This window comes from Mus pahari, chromosome 20 (genome assembly GCF_900095145.1).
Source record: "Mus pahari chromosome 20, PAHARI_EIJ_v1.1, whole genome shotgun sequence".
NCBI lineage: Eukaryota > Metazoa > Chordata > Mammalia > Rodentia > Muridae > Mus > Mus pahari.
Window position 1 is genome coordinate 10370947 of NC_034609.1, and position 19737 is coordinate 10390683.

A 19737-nucleotide genomic window follows, 5' to 3' on the forward strand; every position below is an offset into this window, starting at 1 on the left:
GTTCATAACAGTCTTATTTATAATAACCAGAAGCTGGAAAGAACCCAGATGTCCCTCAACAGAGGAATGGATACAGAAAATGTGGTACATTTACACAGTGGAGTACTACTCAGCTATTAAAAACAATGAATTTATGAAATTCTTAGACAAATGGATGGATCCTCAGGATATCATTCTGAATGAGGTAACCCAATCACAAAAGAACACATATGATATACACTCACTGATAAGTGGACATTAGCCTAGAAGTACAGAATACCCAAGATACAGTTTGCAAAACACATGAAACTCAAGAAGAAGGAAGACCAAAGTGTGGATACTTCATTCCTTCTTAGAAGGGGGAACAAAATACCCATGGAAAGAGTTTCAGAGACAGTTTTCGGAGCAGAGACTGAAGGAATGACCATCCAGAGACTGAAGAATGACTTCCAGTGCCACCTGGGGAGCCATCCCATAAACAACCACCAAAATCAGACACTATTGCAGATGCCAACAAGAGCTTGCTGACAGAAGCCTGATATAGCAGTCCCCTGAAAGGCTCTGCCAGTGCCTGACAAATACAGAAATGGATGCTCACAGTCATCCATTGCATGGAACACAGGGTCCCCAATGAAGGAGCTAGAGAAAGTACCCATGATGCTGAAGGGGTTTGCAGCCCCCTTGGAGGAACAACAGTATGAACTAACCAGTAACTCCATAACTCACTGGGACTAAACCAGCAATCAAAGAAAACTCATGGAGGGACTCGTGGCTCTAACTGCATATGTAGCAGAGTGTGGCCTATTTGGTCATCAATGGGAGGAGAGGCCCTAGGTACTGTGAAGGTTCTGTGCCCCAGTATAGGGAAATGCTGGGCCAGGAAGCAGGAGTGGGTGCTTTGGGGAGCAGGGAGAGTGGGGAGAGGATAGGGGATTTTTGGAGGGGAAAGTAGGAAAGGGGATACCATTTGAAATGTAAATAAATTAAAATAATATAAAAAATAAAATATCTAATAAAAAAAAAGTGACAGGTAAGGTGAGCTCATTTGCTCTTTTGACCCTGTGAAGAAGGCCAGTACTCCAAATATATTTTAGTCATGTGAGCTAATTTCTAGGCTCTAATTTCATGATTAGGGAGGGCTGTCAGACCTACTTAACACGTATTTCCATAGTCTGGGTGAAAATACATAGTTGTTCATTTTTTCAGTCACAGGGGGAAGGGTGATTCCTGATTTGTTTTCTTATAAATATGTAAAATTGTGTATGAGGATAGACATGGTGGCACATGTTTTTAATCCCAGCAAAGACACAGGCTGAGTCAGGCAGAACTCAGTGAGTTCAAGGTGACCCTGGTCTTACTGTCAAATTATGGGCAGCCAGGACTACATTTTGAGACCTTGTGTGGTGATTCAGTATTATAAAAGTATCTCCTACTTCCGAAGAGACTAAAACTTTCACTGGATGTCTCAGCCAGAGTTAATAATAGAACTTGGAGTCACAGTTTAAGACTACTGTCACACTGTGTGTTCAAACAGTTTTTCTCTCTTTTTTTTTCTTGTTTGTTTTTTGAGACAGGATCTCTCTATACATCCCTGGCTGTCCTGGAACTTACTCTGTAGACCAGGCTGGCTTCAAACTCAGAGAACTGCCTGCCTCTGCCCACAGAGTGCTGGGATTGAAGGCGTGTGCTCACCATGCCCAGCCTCAACCTATTCCTTTAGCCTGCCTTAAGGGGACAATGCAACAATCCACATTAATTGCCTTGGATTTCCCTTGCCATCAGCATTTATAACCTAGCTAATGCACAGCTGTAATCTTAAATTATGCACTCTTCCATGTACCTGACATATCCCAAATGAATGTGTATCATTTGCTGAAAGCAGAAAATACAGACATTGAAAGCAACCTTCCCAAGTGCCTGAATATCTACCATAAATGCATAGTGTTGAACACATTTGGGTAGTTTGATAAACAATAATTCTTGTAATACTATTTGTTATCTGGATACTTTGGAGTCAGTAACTTAAATACATCGTAACGCTCTGTTAAAGATTTCTGTAAAGTCTCCCAGTCCTTCCCCATATGATTCTGTGCTGTTCATAAAGACATACACACACACAGAGAGAGAGAGAGAGAGAGAGAGAGAGAGAGAGAGGAGAGAGAGGAGAGAGAGGAGAGAGGAGAGATTGATTGAGATTCACTAGGCAGCCTCTGGCAGAAGCAGATTCAGACTCATACACTCATCATGCAGAGGATGGAAGTCATGGGGAGCATGAAGTGGAGAACTCAAATATGAACTTGCTCTTGGTTAAGTAAAAAACCAAAGGGAAACCCTGACTTGCTGGCTGGCTGGCTTGCTTTCAGTCAGTCAGTCAGTCAGTCAGTCAGTCAGTCTGTCTGTCTGTCTTTTCTTTCTATTACTTTTGAAGTTAATCCTATTATGTACAAACTATTATTTTGTTTCAAAAAATAAAAATAAATTCTCTAGGAATTTTCTCCCTGAGGATTAAACTTAAGGAAGGACAGAAAGTTTAGTTTGGCTCGCAGATTAAGGGTACTCTCCATCCAAGGAGGGCGTGTGGCTGATAACTGTCTCGCTGTGGGGCATCCTGTAGAAGCCTGGTCCCACTTCATTCGCACTCATGGAGGAGAGACAGATGGAGGCTAATTTCAGCTTCCTTTTTCCAATTTTCTTCTTCTTCGTCCTGAACTCTAGCCCATCTGATGGTGGCTCTTCCTTGCTTCCTTAAACCTCTCTGGAAACACAGTCAGTATAAGGTGTGCTTTACCAGATAACAGCTAATCATTTTTACTCTAGATGTTGGTCCTAATAGCAGCTGACCACACTCTGATGTTTATTGCTGTAAAATGCTGGTATCACATTTAAATCTATTAATGTGACTTGCTCTTCATTAAATCATTTCTATTTACTTAATCCTCTGTTATTCCTAAATAAAAATATTTTATAGTATATAGCTAATTAAAACAAGGCAAGCGATTATAAAACAATTTAAATATATTGTTATATAAAAAGTCATTCTTGGGGAAACATCCTAAACTCTGTTGTCTCAGACTTATGACTGGAAGTGTGGTTTTGTTTTCTCTCTCTTTTGAAACACCTGTATAAGCCATTAAGGTACTCATCTCTGTAACAGACATGCAAGTATTTATCTCCTTTCATTAAGAAAATGCAAAATCATTCATAGTGTCCTTAGGCTCATTGCCTATATCACATTATAGCATATTAGTCTTAGTTCTTGTTTAGTGCCTTTCATTTTATAAGGCAGGAAGTTGACATTGAAACTGAAAGAGATATGACATCTCTAAGGTCACACAGGCAACAGATCCAAGACTCTGTTTTTCTATTGTTCTCAAATACTTCTACCTTTCTGCCTCAGTGCCGTTCCTATTATGCACCATCCACCTAACATGGTCTTTACTAGAACTTTACTTAGCACAGTCCTTTTTATAATCCAAGCCTCTAATTTAATCACACATGCACACACATACACTCGAGTGCTTGTACATGCATTTACACGCACACACACACATACATGCATACACATGTGCACGCACGCACACTTGCGCCCGCACACACACACACACACACACACACACACACACACGAGTTTATTAGTTCTGACCAAGCAGTAATCTGACTCGGGAAACTCCAAGACAGGTCATGACAGAGAGCCCTGAGCTCTCCCTCCTTCAGTGTTGATGGTTGCTCAGCTAGTTCCCATTTCTAGGTCTCAGTTTCTTCATCAAGTTGACTGCTGATTTATCATGTTAATATCAATTCCAGAAGAAATTTTAGATAGGATTTCAGCATGTTAAAGTTAAAAGTTGGGATTCTGGCTGAGATGGAGGCCTGCCAACCTGTATGTTACAGACTTCTCTCACCTCTTCCACTTCTGCTACGAGAGGACCTAACATTTTAAATTCAGACACCAGAGAACTAATCTAGTCAGTACAAGCACCCAAAGGAGAAAGCCTCAAAAGAAGCCTGCATCTAACCCCTGGGTCCCCCTGCCTACCATTAGAGAGCTTTCTTTTGTGTGACCCACAACATGAAGTCCTTCTACATGACACAGAAACCCCAAGAGAGAAGTGACTGTGCTTTAGGAAGCTGGCCCTTCCCCTGTCTGCTGCTACCACTCATCTCCCATTTACAGATGTCTCCTGAGGTTGGTCCTTCCTACTTGCCTACTGGCTTTGCAATATTTGCCTTCCCTTAGGTTTAATCAGAGTTGTGAGGACCATGGCTGGGCTCTCTAGCCTGGGTCTTGTAAGTGCTCTATTGTTGTTTCCAGAAAGGAAGCAAGACCTTTAGCTCTGTCATTTCTTTAAGGTAAGTATATAGAAGCATCAAGTGACAGTAAGTGCCTTTGAAAGAGGTAGAAGCTGTTTTATTTTTGTGCGTGTCATTCTTCTATAAGATAATTGCAGTCACTGGAAGAAGTGTCAGTTGCTTTGCCTGCTTTGTGCATTTGGACATTGGAAACTGCATCTGAGATCCACCGATACTTTCTAAAATTCATTTTTCACTTTTAAATGAAAGTGTACAGAATCACGAATCTAATAGATAAGTATATGAACCCTTTGCGCTATTTCTACCTGCCTAACTCTACTCTTGAGCCAGTTTTAGCCTTTCAAACATGCTATTGTTTTTCTTTTCTATTGCTCATTCCATGTTGTTGTCTTGGCCTAGCTGGAAATGGCAGAACAAGATGCCCTTCATCCCAGTCTGGGTGTTCCCGTTTGATGGGTGGTCCTTAGCTCCTTAGTTCCTCAGGTTTAACACTGTGATTCAGTGTCTCCTGTGGAATTGACGTGGACAAAACATCTGCTGGATTTATTCAGATAATGAGGTTTTGTGGAAAACTCCCATAATGATAACTGCCGAGTGCTTGCAAGCCCCACTGGTGAAGGCTAATGAGCACAGACGGGTGTCTGCAGTCCCCAGAACAGAGAAGCTGGGCAATGTGAATGCACCGCCCTGGTATCAAAACTGCCCTTGGACTTTCTTGTTGATTTTTTTCATCCTCTCTCTCCCTTCTTGTCTTTCTTTTAGTAAAAGGTCAGCCCCAGAAGATTATTTATGCAGTATAAGGCATTTTTAAAATGAAGCAAATTAGAACACAGCTCAGGACAGTGTTGCAGAAATCAGAATTGAGTTTCCTATACTGTATAGATTATTTAGTAGAACTGATTTTTTAATTTAATTGACAAGCACTAAATTATGTTCTTTCAAAAGCAGGTTTGTAAAAGAGTGTGTTTTACAGGCAGTACTTGAAGCTATCTTAAACCCTTATCCCACATAGCTGTTGGTGGGACTTGACACCAGTCTACCTGTCTCCACCAATGTTCATTTCCCTATAACCACATAATGGCTAATTCTGTGTGTCAGTGAAACTAGAACACAATGCTCAGATATTTAGATAATCATTCTGAGTGATTTTCTGAGGTGTTTCTGAGTGAAATTAGTATTCAGCCGAAACACTAAGTAAACTTGATAATTGTCTCTCTTATTGTGACTAGACCACATCCAATCTGTTGAAGACCTCAGCAGAAGAAAGCTAACCTAAGAGGAGGGTTCTCCTGGTGGAACTACCTGGAACATTAGCTTTTTTCTTGCCTCTAGGCTCTTTCTGATTGCTGGGTCTTCTTTGGATTGGAAATATATCATCACTTCAGATTCAGAGTAAACTGTAGATACTGTCTCCTGAGTCCAGCTGTCTTATTAGGTCTTCTAGTGCTCTGATAAACATAACAAGTTGGCTTCTCTTAAGTGGCTAAAAATGTGGGAAAGTATTAATCATCGTAGGACATCTATAAAATACATATGAGGATACAGCCTATTTTCTGTGTAACACATGTGAAAAGAACAACATGAATTATAATCATTACATGAAAGAAAGCATCTGAAGCAGGCTGTACTTTCCATAGATGTGTAAGAAATGAGGATGGATGGATGGATGGATGGATGGGCCAACTCTAGAAAGAGGTCTGAATAATCACTGTAATTTTCTGTTGTGAGATGCTGGTACACTAGGCAAATGGAGTTGTGATTGGGAGACATCTACTGAAAATGTTATAAAATTAAAAATTTTTATGTCTTATGGTGAATTGCCTATTGAAAAGCATTAGATTAAATGAAAGAACAAGGAAGAGAAAACTCAAAGGAAACACCCGCATTAAGGTTTCTCTGAACACCCTTGAAACTTTATTACACTATTTATAGTTCCCAGGTGCAGATATTCTCCTGGTACTACTTTGGCCTGATTTGAGTAATTTAAAAACTTGAATCTAGACAGATGTGCATGCAGTGCCTTAATTATCATCTCGAATTCTGAGTAAGATGAGTTGCAATTTTAATCTAGGTACTACCCAGCTGATAGGAAAGGCATTCTGTTAATGTTCTTCTATCTACTTAAAAATGGTTAGTATTGTAAATTAATGCTAAATGTGTTTGTTATCATGATGGGTGATATAAAAAAGCAGTCTGATTTTATTTATAGACATGAAATTTTTATGCAAATATTTTCAACTATGGGTTAACATTGACTATCATGATTAATATGATGTGTTACATTGTTTATAGAAATTTAGTATGATTATTTCCTATTGTTAAAAATAACTGTTTATATTTGCAAACATTTTCTGTGTATATTTAAGATTCATATATTGTAATCAGGAATACTAAAGCATGTTTTTCTTCCAAGCTATCGAATGATTACCAATGTACTATTGTCCATTCCTAGTGTAACAAGGGTCCTTCTAGTCTGTCATTATATAGACCATTCATAAACATTTCAGAAACTGATAATTCTCCCCAAAATGTCCTAAAGTCGTCTATTGTGCTAATTATTTAAAAGTTTGCTCTATGATCCCGGCAGGGCGTGCGTGTGACTCTGTACCCACCCAAGGACTCTGGATTCACAAATGAAAGGCACACACGTGCAACCTTTATATTTAATCTAACTAGCTTAGTGGTTGGGCACTTCTGAACCTCTCCACAGCTAGCACACACTCCCCTCTGGTATTCCTGAGTTAACACTTTCTAAATCTACCTTTTATTTTATTTTATTTTATTTTATTTTATTTTTTTCAGCTTCAGATGGGGCAGCCTGAGATTTTGATCTCAGGTCACTCCCATCTTTATTCATGAGTTAGATGTCTACAGTGTGTATGCATTTTCCCTTAAAGATGTCATGAGGATAGTATCTATTCACAGATTTTTAAGTAAAATTAAAGTTATTCCTGGCACCAGACAAGCCATATATGAACAAATGCTAAGACTGTATTTTTACCTTANATATCACATCATTTCTCAACAAACTTCAACTTGGCAGGGGGTAAAAGAGAATGTTTGTCATGAAAGGAAGCTATCCATGCAAACAGCAGCTAATAAAGAATGAATAAGGAACTGTCTGTTGTCATTGATACATATAATGTCTAAAGTTAAATCTACCTTTTAATCTTTGCTGCCTGTTTCTTTCTGGGTAGACCTCCCATGGGGCTGCTTCTCCTTTGTACCTACATTTCAGCCATCTCACTCTCCTGCTTCTTCACAGTGGCGTGGTCTGTCCTGTGACCCTCTCCTGTCTAACTCCCTCTTCCTGTCTCTATGTTTCTTGCCTGGGAATCCTAAAAGTCCCACCTCTATCCCCCTGCCCAGACAGTGGCTGCTGACTCTTTTATTGACCAGTCAAGAAACCAACTGTTGGCAGGGTCCTGCTGCAGACATATGAATTCCCATATAAGCACAAATCAAGTCCCCATCACCCAGTGACTCTTATAGGAACCTGCTCTTGCTAGCAGAAATGGAAGGTATTCAAGCATTCTGATGTTTGGAGCCATATTTAGAGGAGACCGATTTAAAAGAGTCAGGATGTGAATAGACAGAGAGGAGGAGTGCAGTCCTAACATGACGGACAGCAGGCAGAAACTTGAGATGGGTGGGAGTGAATGTGTTTTGTAGTGAAGTGTTTTAACAAAAACAGGGAGGGAAAGTTGCATCTAGTTATTAGAAGTCCTTTAGAAGTTTTGGCTTTGGCAAACACCGAAGTGGATGCTCACAGCCAGCTATTGGATGGAATACAGGGTCCCCAATGGAGGAGCTAGNNAAAGTACTCAAGGAGCTGAAGGGGGCTGCAACCCTGTAGGTGGAACAACAATGTGAACTAACCAGTACCCCCTGAGCTTGTGTCTCTAGCTGCATATGTAGCAGAAGATGGCCTAATCGACCATCATTGGGAAGAGAGGCCCCTTGGTCTTGCAAACTTTATATGACCCAGCACAAGGGAAGGCCTGGGCCAAGTAGTGGGAGTTGGTGGGTAGGGGTATAGGGAACTTTCGGGATAGCATTTGAAATGTAAATAAAGAAAATAATAAAAAATAAAAATAAAAAATAAAGAAGTTTTGGCTTTATTTGGAAGAGGCTAGTTTGGAGAAGAGGGCAGATGTTCTAAACACTACATAGGAATGTCCATTCTCTTAACTACCGTTCCTATACAGAAGACTGTCAGACTGTCTTATACAGAGAGGCCAGTGGGAAGCAGAAAACCAGGGAAGCTGTTGGAGTGATGCTAGATGTGTGGTGGGGTTAGTGGTCATCAATTCCAGTGTTAAATGTAAATTGCCATCATATACAGTAGCTATTTTATTTTAGTTTTTTTTCTGTTTTTTCCCTCCCTAGCACTGGAGATTGAGTCTATGGTCATGTGTATGCTGGGCAGATGCTCTACTAATGGGCTATGTCCCCAATCTTAAAGTAGACTTCATTATTTCCAGTGTATAGATTAGTAAGCAAAGATTGATTGAGACAAAGGTGGCTTGAGGATATGTTGCAGTTATCAATTAATCCTGCTCAAATCGCCCCAGTGGTGGTGGCATGAGTTCTTCACCACCCATCCCAATTTTCTGGGTTCCTGGATGAAAGACACACACGCACACACACACACACATACACACACCCTTATATTTTAATATATCTTAAACAGTTCAATGGCTGGGCCACTCCCAAACCTCCACATGGCTAACACCTCCCCTCCCACATTCCTGAGTTATTGCTTACTAAAATCTATATTCTATTGTTGTTTCCCTAGACCCAGTTGGGGGTAGGGAGGGCTGGGTCTGCTCTTCCCCAGCTATTATATGTTGGCTGTCTCTCTATTCCTTTACTTCTCATCCATGGCAGCTACTTCTTTCTTAGCATAGCGGCTAACTCCCTTCCTCTCCTTTCTCTGTCCCTAGCCTGGGACTCCTAAAAGTGCTGCCTTTGTCTCTCAGCCCAGTCATTGGCCACCAGCAACTTTATTTAACAATAAAAACCAACTGGGGGCAGGGACCCTCAGTGTCTTATGTGCTGAAATTGTGGATTTTCATGTAATATTGGGGGCCCAATTAGCATAATATAAATAGTATTAGACCAAATCTACGACATTTACCCCTTCTCATCCATTTAAAAGGCCTTTTCTCTCAGATATACATTGAACATAATTATAACACTTATGGAAATTATAAGGTAGTATGATGTATATTAACGATCTCCAGTCCATCAATTTTGTCAGTTTAGGTACATTACTATAACATCTATCTTAACTTAAAGAGTTTACAATTCTATACCTGAATTACATTTTGATTTTAACTTGTATTACCATCTGAAAACCATCCTTTCAAATCTAGATCATCTTCCTTAATGTTAAACAATTTAAGTTTGATTATGAGACTATAACTAGTCTTCCACCCCATCAGAGATCCAAGAGTGGGTTAAACATTACCTAAATGTATAGGAAGCACAAAACGTAGCTTCCAAAACTTAAACAATTATAGAGACAGCTGACTACTTGGACAGTCCCTTATTCCTCAGAACGTTGAGCCTTCTGGCCCAGAATCATCTGAGAGACATTGAATAAAGGAAGAATTATGAAGGACTAGCTTACCTACACTTGGCAGAGCTAAGCTGTGGACTATTTCATATCATGTGCCCTTTTTTGAATAGTACTTTTTTTTTTTTTTGGTCTGTAGATGAATTAGGACAATTCTTGTCCTCCAACGTTGCCACAATTGGAGAAACTCTATATAGAGGTTATGATGCTCCATATCTTCTTTGAACTGTGAAGGAGATACTGTCGGGGGTAGACATGTCTTCTAGTGAAGACAATCTATTAACAATGAACTGAGTTTAAATGCCAGTCTGTGGGTTTCTGATGCTTTTGAAGACTACCGCTCTATATAGTATATGTGAACTGTTAAACCTTGGCTACTCTTAGCTATTCTATTTAAATAATATTGAAAACACTTTATTATAATTAAATCAGAATCTAATATATCCTGAGTTTTCTATCTGGCCCTTAACTTGCATTACTCAATCATCCTAAACAGTTTGTAATAGCAGCTAGTAGAAGGACTGGTTCTAAGCCTTTGTATTCTTAAATAAATTGCATAGGCACATAACCTATTTAAGAGTAACAAATTAATTTTAAAATTTGTATCAATATATAAAGATTTATACAAATGAAATCCTCAATCCTGTATCAATATATAAATTCTGTACCAATGTAAGAAATTATGATTTCAATTTTGGATCAATTATAAAGATTTCTACCAATGTAAGATTATGACTATGCAATGTTTTAAGAATAAATTTACTAATCCCTTCCATATATCTAGTTTCTTATAATATTAATCTATTTTCCCTTTCCCCTTTAACCTCCTTCCTTTTACCTAGGAAAGAAAGGATAGAGAAGAGCAAGGGAAAAGCAGAAATCCCCAAGCCTACGTTCTCTATTTAGCTTTTTTCCCTATTCAAAATTATGACCATTTCCAAATCATCCCTTAAAATGACAACCTAGCTATAATTTATAAAATAATCATAACCAGACACTCAAACCCAAGGAATAGGGATGACAATTCTCCATGCCTTCTTCCTGTTGAATAGGAGCAATGTATATGTGAGTATATATATATATATATATATATATATATATATATATATATATAGAGAGAGAGAGAGAGAGAGAGAGAGAGAGAGAGAGAGAGTCATCTATACATATAAAAGATGGGTAGGAAAATTGGAAAAATCAGTTAGACTTAAGGAAGCTAACTTTTACATTTTTCATCCAGTCTATATATATATTTAGAAGGATCCGGGCTTAACTGAAGTTCTGACTAGATATGTCTGAAGGGTTGGATGAACCAAGGTCACTAGGAATCACCAGCTATTCCTGAAGCTGTTCTGGGAGAAAGTCTCTGGAAACAGCTTCAGGAGACAGGGAGCTTGAACAGTTGGTCATTTCAGCGTCCCTAAGGATGAATATTAAGATATACATATGGATTGTGCAAGGTGCACAGATCAGTTAAGGATGAATTTTCGCTCCTTGTTTGAGCAGGTAAAAGACAACTATCCTTTTTATAAGTTAATTTGATTAATAACCAATTGTAACAAATCTTCATACCGTGTGAAGGATAACATGATGAACCTTGAGAATTCTATAACCAACAAGATGTATTGTCTAATTTTTACTGAAGTTTTGGCTTGAGACATTTTTATGTCTAAATCAGTTACAGGGCTGTTTGTGTGTGGAGGAATCAGAAAATCAATCATGTTCCTTGTAACACTCTAAACCGGAAGTTTGGGAGTGGCCCAGCCATTGAGCTGTTTAAGACATATTGAAATGTCATACACATATTATGTGTGTGTCCTTCATTCAGGAACCCAGAACATTGAGGCTAAGGTAGTGAGGAACTTGCACCATCACCATCGGGTGATTTGAGCAGGATTAATTGAGAAGTGCAACAGAGACACATGAAAAACCATAGTATAAATATCATTGTGTCATAAATAAAAGTTTGTGAAGACTTTACATGGCCTCCTTTTTATTCTGAACCTCCATGCCTGGTAAGCCTGATATTCCCGTATTACAGATAAACACTGAATTGAGAGACTTGCCTGGGCAGTCACTTATCAAACAGTAATGGCAATGAGGCAGAACAACAGACACACGGTATAGCTCAAAGTCCTTGCTATGAAGGAATTTGTAGACAGAATCTCTTCTAAGTATCACCTGTCAATAAAAAAGCCATTAGGCAATGAGCTGAGGCCGGAAATACAAGGTCAGACACTGGCAAGCAGAGAGGATTCTGGGGGAGAGTGTGGGAGAATAAAAGGACACTAGAGAGAGATTTAAGAGATCCATGGGCAGATGGACATAAACCATCAGGTAAATGTACTCAGGGAGATGTTGAGGAGACACGAAGGAAGAAGGGGCGAGGACTGAAGAGGTAACTAACCAAGTGGGAGACATAGAATAGTCAGGGTGTGAGTAAAGCTTGTGAACGACACATTTAATAATAGATAATTAGCGTCACTCAGAGTCATCCATCAGGGAGCTGGGGCTGCGAAAGGAAAACTTGGAATTTTTTACACACACACACACACACACACACACACACACACACACACACACACGCTCTTGGCTATAGTGTAGATATTGATGCTAAGGAAATGTGAAAAGTTTGACAAAAGCACTTCATACCATAAATTGATACATATTTCTGAGATAATGCATTACGTATTATGCAACTTTAAATGTGTTTGCAAACAAAAACATCCCTCAAATTTCTTAAGTACAAATCTGACATCTATTGCTGTGAAATTTTATTTACAAAAAGACAGATGTCTCACCTGTTCAAACAGAGAGCAAAGAAACATCTTTAAATTGTGCACATTCCATATATATATATATATATATATATATATATATATATATATATATGTGTGTGTGTGTGTGTGTGTGTGTGTGTATGTATATGTGTATATATATGTGTGTGTGTATATATGTATATTAATGCAGAAATGTGTAGTACCACTGAAAACTTATATGTTCACATAAAATTAAAAAACAAACAAACAAAAAAACAAACAAAAACAAACCAGAAGACATCCCTGACATGATTCACCCTCAGTGATGCTGAGATGCTGAGTCACATTTGTTCCAGCATCCTTCCTGATCAGACTGCCTTAATAACTGTTTCATCAGAACTTGCTTCCATGACAGCTTCAACAAAAGCTGATGACCCCAGATGACCTCAACTGCCCAGCCTTACCGACTGATCCAGTCAGGACATTACTTAAGCTGGAACTTTCTCAGCATACAGACTAGACAATAACTGATACAACTAGCTTTCTTAAGACTTGACCATTTTCCCAAATTTCTTGTTCCCCCCAAAAGAAAAACAATTCGCCAAATCAGCAGGAAACAATTTTGAAACAACCATGCCCTATTTCCAAGAGGTGGAATGGATGGTTATGGTCATTCTATGGATGGTGAATGTCTGTTGTCATTTAAGGGGGTAGTAACAAATTGTAATGGTCTTGGATCAGGGAGGAAACAAAATAAGAGAGGTTAGATTGAGGAATTTCTTTTTCTCTTTGTTTTTCTTTCCTCTATTCTTCTTTCTCTCCTATCTAGTAATAGGGGAAAGGGGGGCAAAAGCAGAAACGAAAAATGGGAGGATATAGGAATAATGTAGAAATAATAGGAAAAAAGTGTAGATTATTGAATCTACTCTTAGACTAAAGAATACTAGCAAACCAAAGACCTTACATTGATATAGATCTTTGTATATTGATAAAAAAAAAATTAAGGTTGTATTTGGTTATATTTGGATATAGCATACTAAATATCAACTCTGATTAAGGTGTTGTACCTATCTAATTCTTAAAAATGTAATGTTAAGTTTTACTCCATTTGAAATCTGCGTAATATTACAAACTGTTTTAGATAAGAAATACAAGTTAATAGTTGATCAAACATAGGGTCATGTTAGATGCTAGTCTAGTTTTATTACAGAAATATTTTTTCAAAATTGAACAAATAGTAAATAGCTAGAAACAAACAATTCTGGTATACTATAAATAGATATTCTTCAAAAATCCCAGATATCTACAGATTATGACATTTAAAGAGGTTTTTATTATGAAAAGATCTTTTTTGACAGTGAGACGGGTCTGCTCCCTCATTCTGCTTCAATGAAGATGAGGAGCATCAAAGGACCTCCTTATGGAGTTTGTTTCAAATGTGGTAAACTTGCCACTGGGCAAGAAAATGCCCTTGCTTCAGTTGCAGACAGACTACTGTCCATACTGGACAGACAAGACACAGGGACGTTGACTTAAGGTTTGCAAGGAAGGTAGACAAATCCTTCATAATTCCTACTTAACAGGAAAGTCTGTCATATTCTGGGCCAGAAGGCTCACAATAGATGCTCCAATGTTATAGAGACAATTCTGCCCAGGTTACCAAAAAACTCTGTCATTTCAATAGTTTTAGAAGCTGTTTGCTTTGCACTTCCTGCATACTCAAAAAATATTTTCCCTTCTCAGGTCTCTGATGTTTTGAAGACTAGATAGTTTCACAATTAAACTTAAGTTGTTTAGGATTGAAGAAAATGTTTTAAGGTCTGAGAAAATATTCTTAGGTTTAAAAATACAAACTATGATGGAAAGTGATTTATGTATAAAACTAACTCACTAAGACAGGATAGATAATAGAACACTTTCTCCAAAGTTGCCAAATACAAATGGATTAGACATGAAAGTCATTCTTACCTAATGGTTTTCATAAGTGTCCGTATTGTGTATAATTTAATGATGAAAGAGACAGAGCCTTTTATTTGAAAAAAAGGGGGGGGGGAATGTAGAGAGAATCTTTTAAATGAGTTTCAAACTGGTGAGGAAATGAGCCAAAAGCTTTTGGCCTTGACATTTATTAATAAATAATTAATTTTAGAGTAGTCATTCTGAGAGCAGGGTCTGGAAGGAAAAATGGCTTTAATATTTTTATAAGAGTTACTTTCTGTTGATTGAATAACAATAAATAAATATAACACAATTTCTGGGGCTGACATGGTTTCTAAGGCAAACCTGAAGGTAAAATACAATGAAGTAGCTGGAGAGTCCTGGGGAAAGCAAGTCCACAGTAGAAAAGAGAAGGCTCCAGAGGATGGGATCCTGGCTGAGACCCAGGTGATGAGCAGACCTTCATTCAGCAATCTGTAGAAAAAGCATGCAGGTAATTCTAGCCACTGCAGAAGCCCTGTAATGGGAACTCAGCTGTTCAAAGGGCAGAGAGAACTCAGTGTCACTAGAACATGGTTGGAAGTAAGGAGATGAGGTGGACAGGAGCTAGAGCAGGACCTTAAAGCCGTGAGAAGCAGTTTGGCTCTTGTCCTACAGGTGACGGGAAAGCATTGAGGAGTCCGTGTGGTATGCCTGTGGGGTGAGGTGGGGAATCAATGATGAAGGATGGGCTTGCAGTTTTTAAATACCTGTCTGAAGGCTAGACTTTCAGGGGTCATTTCTATGGCTTTTAAATACATGTTTGTAGGATGGAGACTATGAATAGACAGAATTGAGGTTGAAGTGAATAGAGCAATTAGTTGACCACTAAGTACAGGATCATGGCATCTTCCAATAGGATACCACTGGCAGTACAGATGGAGAGATGTGCTTTGTTTAGGGTGTAGGGTGATGAGGGGGCAGGTGTCGAGTTAGCACCATGTTAGAGAGGCACTGTAATGGTATAAGAAATAGCCTAGACTGGTCTGAATACCAACCTTGCCACTTGCCGACTTTAACTTGGTTGTATAAATGTTGTTTTTTGTGCTGCTGGGATCAAACACAAGGGCCTCATTCATTCAAGGCATATGCTCTTCCACCAGCCTCTGATATATTTTTGTTTTGTTTTGTTTTAAAAACAGTCTCTGCCTCAGCTTTCTCATCAGTAACTGAGAATCACTGTAACGTGCTTGGTCAAGTGAGTTTGTGAATGAATGAGGAAGACAGAGGCTGCAGGAAGGAGATGAGGAGAAATATTTACAAGTTGAAATATTACATTGTTAGAGAAATTATCTCTCAGAAAGTACTAATTACCTTCTCTTTTAATAAGAAAAATGTCACAGCAAAATTGCAATCTTTAGATTGCGATTGGTTTTTTAAAGAAAATGGTTCTGAGTTGGTTGGCAAAAGGAATGGAGTTGTAGTGGGACCACCCCGGCCAAGTGCTTTCTGCTTGTGGAGTGGACTGAGAGGGTGTCTTGCTGGAGGTGCAGAGCCCAGTCCCACATGGTAGGTGACAGTGAATTCCAACTCTGTCATATGCTGATTTTCAGTACGGTTAAGATTTCTTCAGTCCTAACTAAGTACTAACTGTGATTCAAGGTATAAAGGCTGTTTTAGCTCTGAACACAGTCATCCCAGTGGTAACTGTGTTAACCCAGAGCCATGTGTGATTCAGAAAGAAGATGGCAGCTGACCAGTCAGTCTGTGACTGCTTTATTGTTGATGAGGTGTATGTATTGATGTGCCGTTTACTAAGAAACCCAAACATCTTCATCTAGAGATGAAGCAACTACTAGTTCTTGTCAGCTTAATGATTGTACTTGTTGCTGGAAATGTTGATGAGACTCTGAGTAGTTAATTTTTCTCTTTGTTTTGAGAAACAGTCATTTGCAAGGTCTTATTAAGTAGCAGTTATAACATTGTAAGTAACAGTTATAATATTGTAAGGTGTGCTTGATTTTTCAGCATCCTCTCTTGCAGCATACTGTTGGGATGCTGGACTTGTTCCTGGGAAGTGGTTATTTTTTATCAGTACTTTCAGAGCTTCCTAATACTATTAATTTATATGGGCTTGAAGTTGGGTTTATTTTAGCATATATTTTAATTATATATGTATAAAATGTATTATAATAACTCTTCCCACAAGAGTAACAAATACCCAATATGGTCTTTGACTATAACCACTTAATCCAACAGCTAATATTTAGTGATCATAATGTTATATAGCCAAATATGTAGGAGCTATATATTAGAAAAAAGCTATTTGATATATATCTACACATACATACATCAAGTACAAAAGGAAAATTGGCTGACAGGAAAGGGAATAATCTTATATATGGTTAAGATGTCAAATGAAGTATTAACTCACAGTCATTTTTTATGGAGAGCACATAAATTGAACTTTTTATTTTTAGTTCCTCATCTTCCCTTCAGAGTTAAATGATGGAAAATTACTCTCAGTCCCCAAACTACTGTTATGCATCATTCAAAAACTCCCTGACAAGCTAGCCTCTCTAGAAGTGATGAGATTTATGACTTTACCTCCTCGGTCTTCCGTTACTCTGTCTACACCATCAAATTGATTAGTAGGCAGTGGTGGGGTGAAAAGAAAGGGAGTGCTTAGATCTAGCTGGTGTCCATCACTTTAATGAACTGCTCAGAGATAGTTAATATTGTCCTTGATTCTCATTATAGCTGGCATGACCAGATCTTTTTTCAATGTTTCTCCTTCCCCTTTTTCTCCCTTGCAGGGCCCACTGGAAAATGACTTGGTGGTTCATGTAGCACTTGTAGCAGAAAGCCAGCGGTGAGATGCAGATAAGTGGTGTAGTTTTCTGTGGGAAAGGGAGGGGTGCTGCCTCACGTTTACCATATTGAGGGTGGCATTAGAAATAAAACTTGGCAGTTTCTAGGATATCATCAGTGTGTCCTTACGTGTCATGAAGTATACTTTTCATGTTTAAGCATGCACGTTAATTTGAGAAGTTAGTGCCCATAGATTACAGAGCTTACTAAAATCATTGCCTGCACTTCTGACTGCCCCCGCTCCCCATGGCTCCCAATACTTTGGGGAAGAAGCCGTTGAGGGTGATGGATTCTGGGATACATGATGTACTGCAGATAGTGACAGTGTTACCACATGTTCCAAGCTAGCCCTGCCTGTACCTTTTACCTCCTTCATTCATATTTCCTGAACTATAAATGTGTTGTCTAAAAATAGCTCTCTCTTCTTCCCCCTCCACCTCATCTCTTTGATCTCTATTTAGCCTTCAAGTTTTTCTCAATACATATGGTATTCAAACTCAAACTCCTCAGCAGGTGGAACCCATTCAGATCTGGCCTCAGCAGGAGCTTGTAAAAGTAAGTGTCTGTGTCTTTCTCCCCTGCAGAGGTATTAGAACAAATTTGCTGGACTTAATTCAAAGGGAAAATGCATAGTTAAATTTAAATCCTGAGAGGAGAGCACTGTCTTAAAGTTGGTAATTAAGCTGACTAGTCCACTTTATCAGATGTTAACTTAAAAAACAAAATGAGCAAAATCCTTCATTGTGTGTGTTTGTACATTATATTCATGGGTTCTGCTGATTGCTTTTCCTGTTAAAATCAGTTCCTGGCCTTGGCTAAGCATTTTCAATAACAAATCAGTCTCAATTTTAGTTGTCATTCATAAAATTATTGTTTATAGTTCTATTTTATTTTCCCTCATATTACCTTAAAATCTCAGTTTTTTAAGTAATTTTTTTCTGATAATCACTGCCCCACCCCCACCCCCACTTTACTTTTTGGAAAGTGAAATCACTCTTATATGTTTGGTTTGTTGAGTCTAAAGTAATTAAATGATAATGTCTGGCTTTGATGTGGTTATATGCCTGTTTGGGGTTGAGACTAAAAGTTGACTTGGAAGGTTTCAAGTGCACCAGTCTGAAGATGGATGCAGGGGTGCCATGTGTGTGGGTGCTCCTGCTTTGGAGATGGAATTATAAACCCCACTAGTTACTTATAGCCTCATTTTACTTAATAATTGGTTTCAAAAGTCCAGAAAGAAGCTATCCACAGCTTGACAGAAGTTTTTATAATAATACCTCTCAACTAATTAAGGTTAAGTTGATATAAATGACAGGGGCCATGGCCTTGAATGTTATTTAAGAATGAAGGCTGAGAGAAGTAAGGTGTGTGGTGTTAAATAGGGAAAAGCAATGGTCCATAGTCCGTGGTCATCGGACTGGACTTGCCAAAAAGATAGCAGGAAAGAAAACCTAGGTTTCAGGGCACCAAGAGTACTAGCTTGATTTTTTTTTTTTAATAACAAATCTTTGGAAACCAATTTCATCAGGAGGTGGAGGCTACAGAGGTAAAGGGCTTCCTGGTTGGAAGTTTGTAACTCCTAGCAGATCCAGTGACTGCTATTCCACTGTGGCACCCTTCCTGCCCTCTAATGCATCTGGTTATACATCTTGTCTGAAACTGAAACACCTCCATGATAAACTCAATAACCAGGAAACAAAGAGATTATGTATTATAGGAATACACATTTATGCAAACTTGTGCTCATTACTCCTTGTGTATATTGTGGGTGTATATTTAATTTGTGCCCTTTAAGAATCTTTTGATGCTTCTCTAGGCTTACACAGTAACTTACACACCCCTTTAAAAATATACCAGAATCAAATAATTTTTGTATAAGGTATGAAAATAAGCAAGACCAATATTTTGGGTTGCTATACTTGAAATTCATGTAATCAGAAAACAAATCAGTAAAAATGATTTCATTTTGATAAAATATATTTGAAAGTAGACACACAGTGAGAGATAGGTCACCCTGATTTTTTAAAAAGTGGATGTGATATATGAGAGAGAGAGAGAGAGAGAGAGAGAGAGAGAGAGAGAGGAGAGAGAGGAGAGAGGAGAGAGGAGAGGAGAGAGAAGCCTTTGTCTCTTGAATTGCTTTAAGAATTAAAGCCAACTATAGTACATTTACACAATGGAGTACTACTCAGCTATTAAAAACAATGAATTTATGAAATTCTTGGACAAATGGATGTATCTGGAGGATATCATCCTTAGTGAGGTAACCCAATCACAAAAGAAGTCACTAGATATGCACTCACTGATAAGCAGATATTAGCC

The 19737-nt window shown here is 38.5% G+C and overlaps 1 protein-coding gene across 1 annotated transcript in view; it reads left to right on the plus strand.

Moving 5' to 3' along the window:
• The window catches only part of Phkb (phosphorylase kinase regulatory subunit beta), a 186317-nt gene that overhangs the window by 122749 nt on the left and 43831 nt on the right, over positions 1–19737 (plus strand). The window contains exons 13-14 of the mRNA XM_029532723.1: positions 17361–17416; positions 17877–17970. Of these exons, the coding sequence (XP_029388583.1) occupies positions 17361–17416; positions 17877–17970 (150 nt within the window). The remainder of the gene's footprint in view (positions 1–17360; positions 17417–17876; positions 17971–19737) is intronic.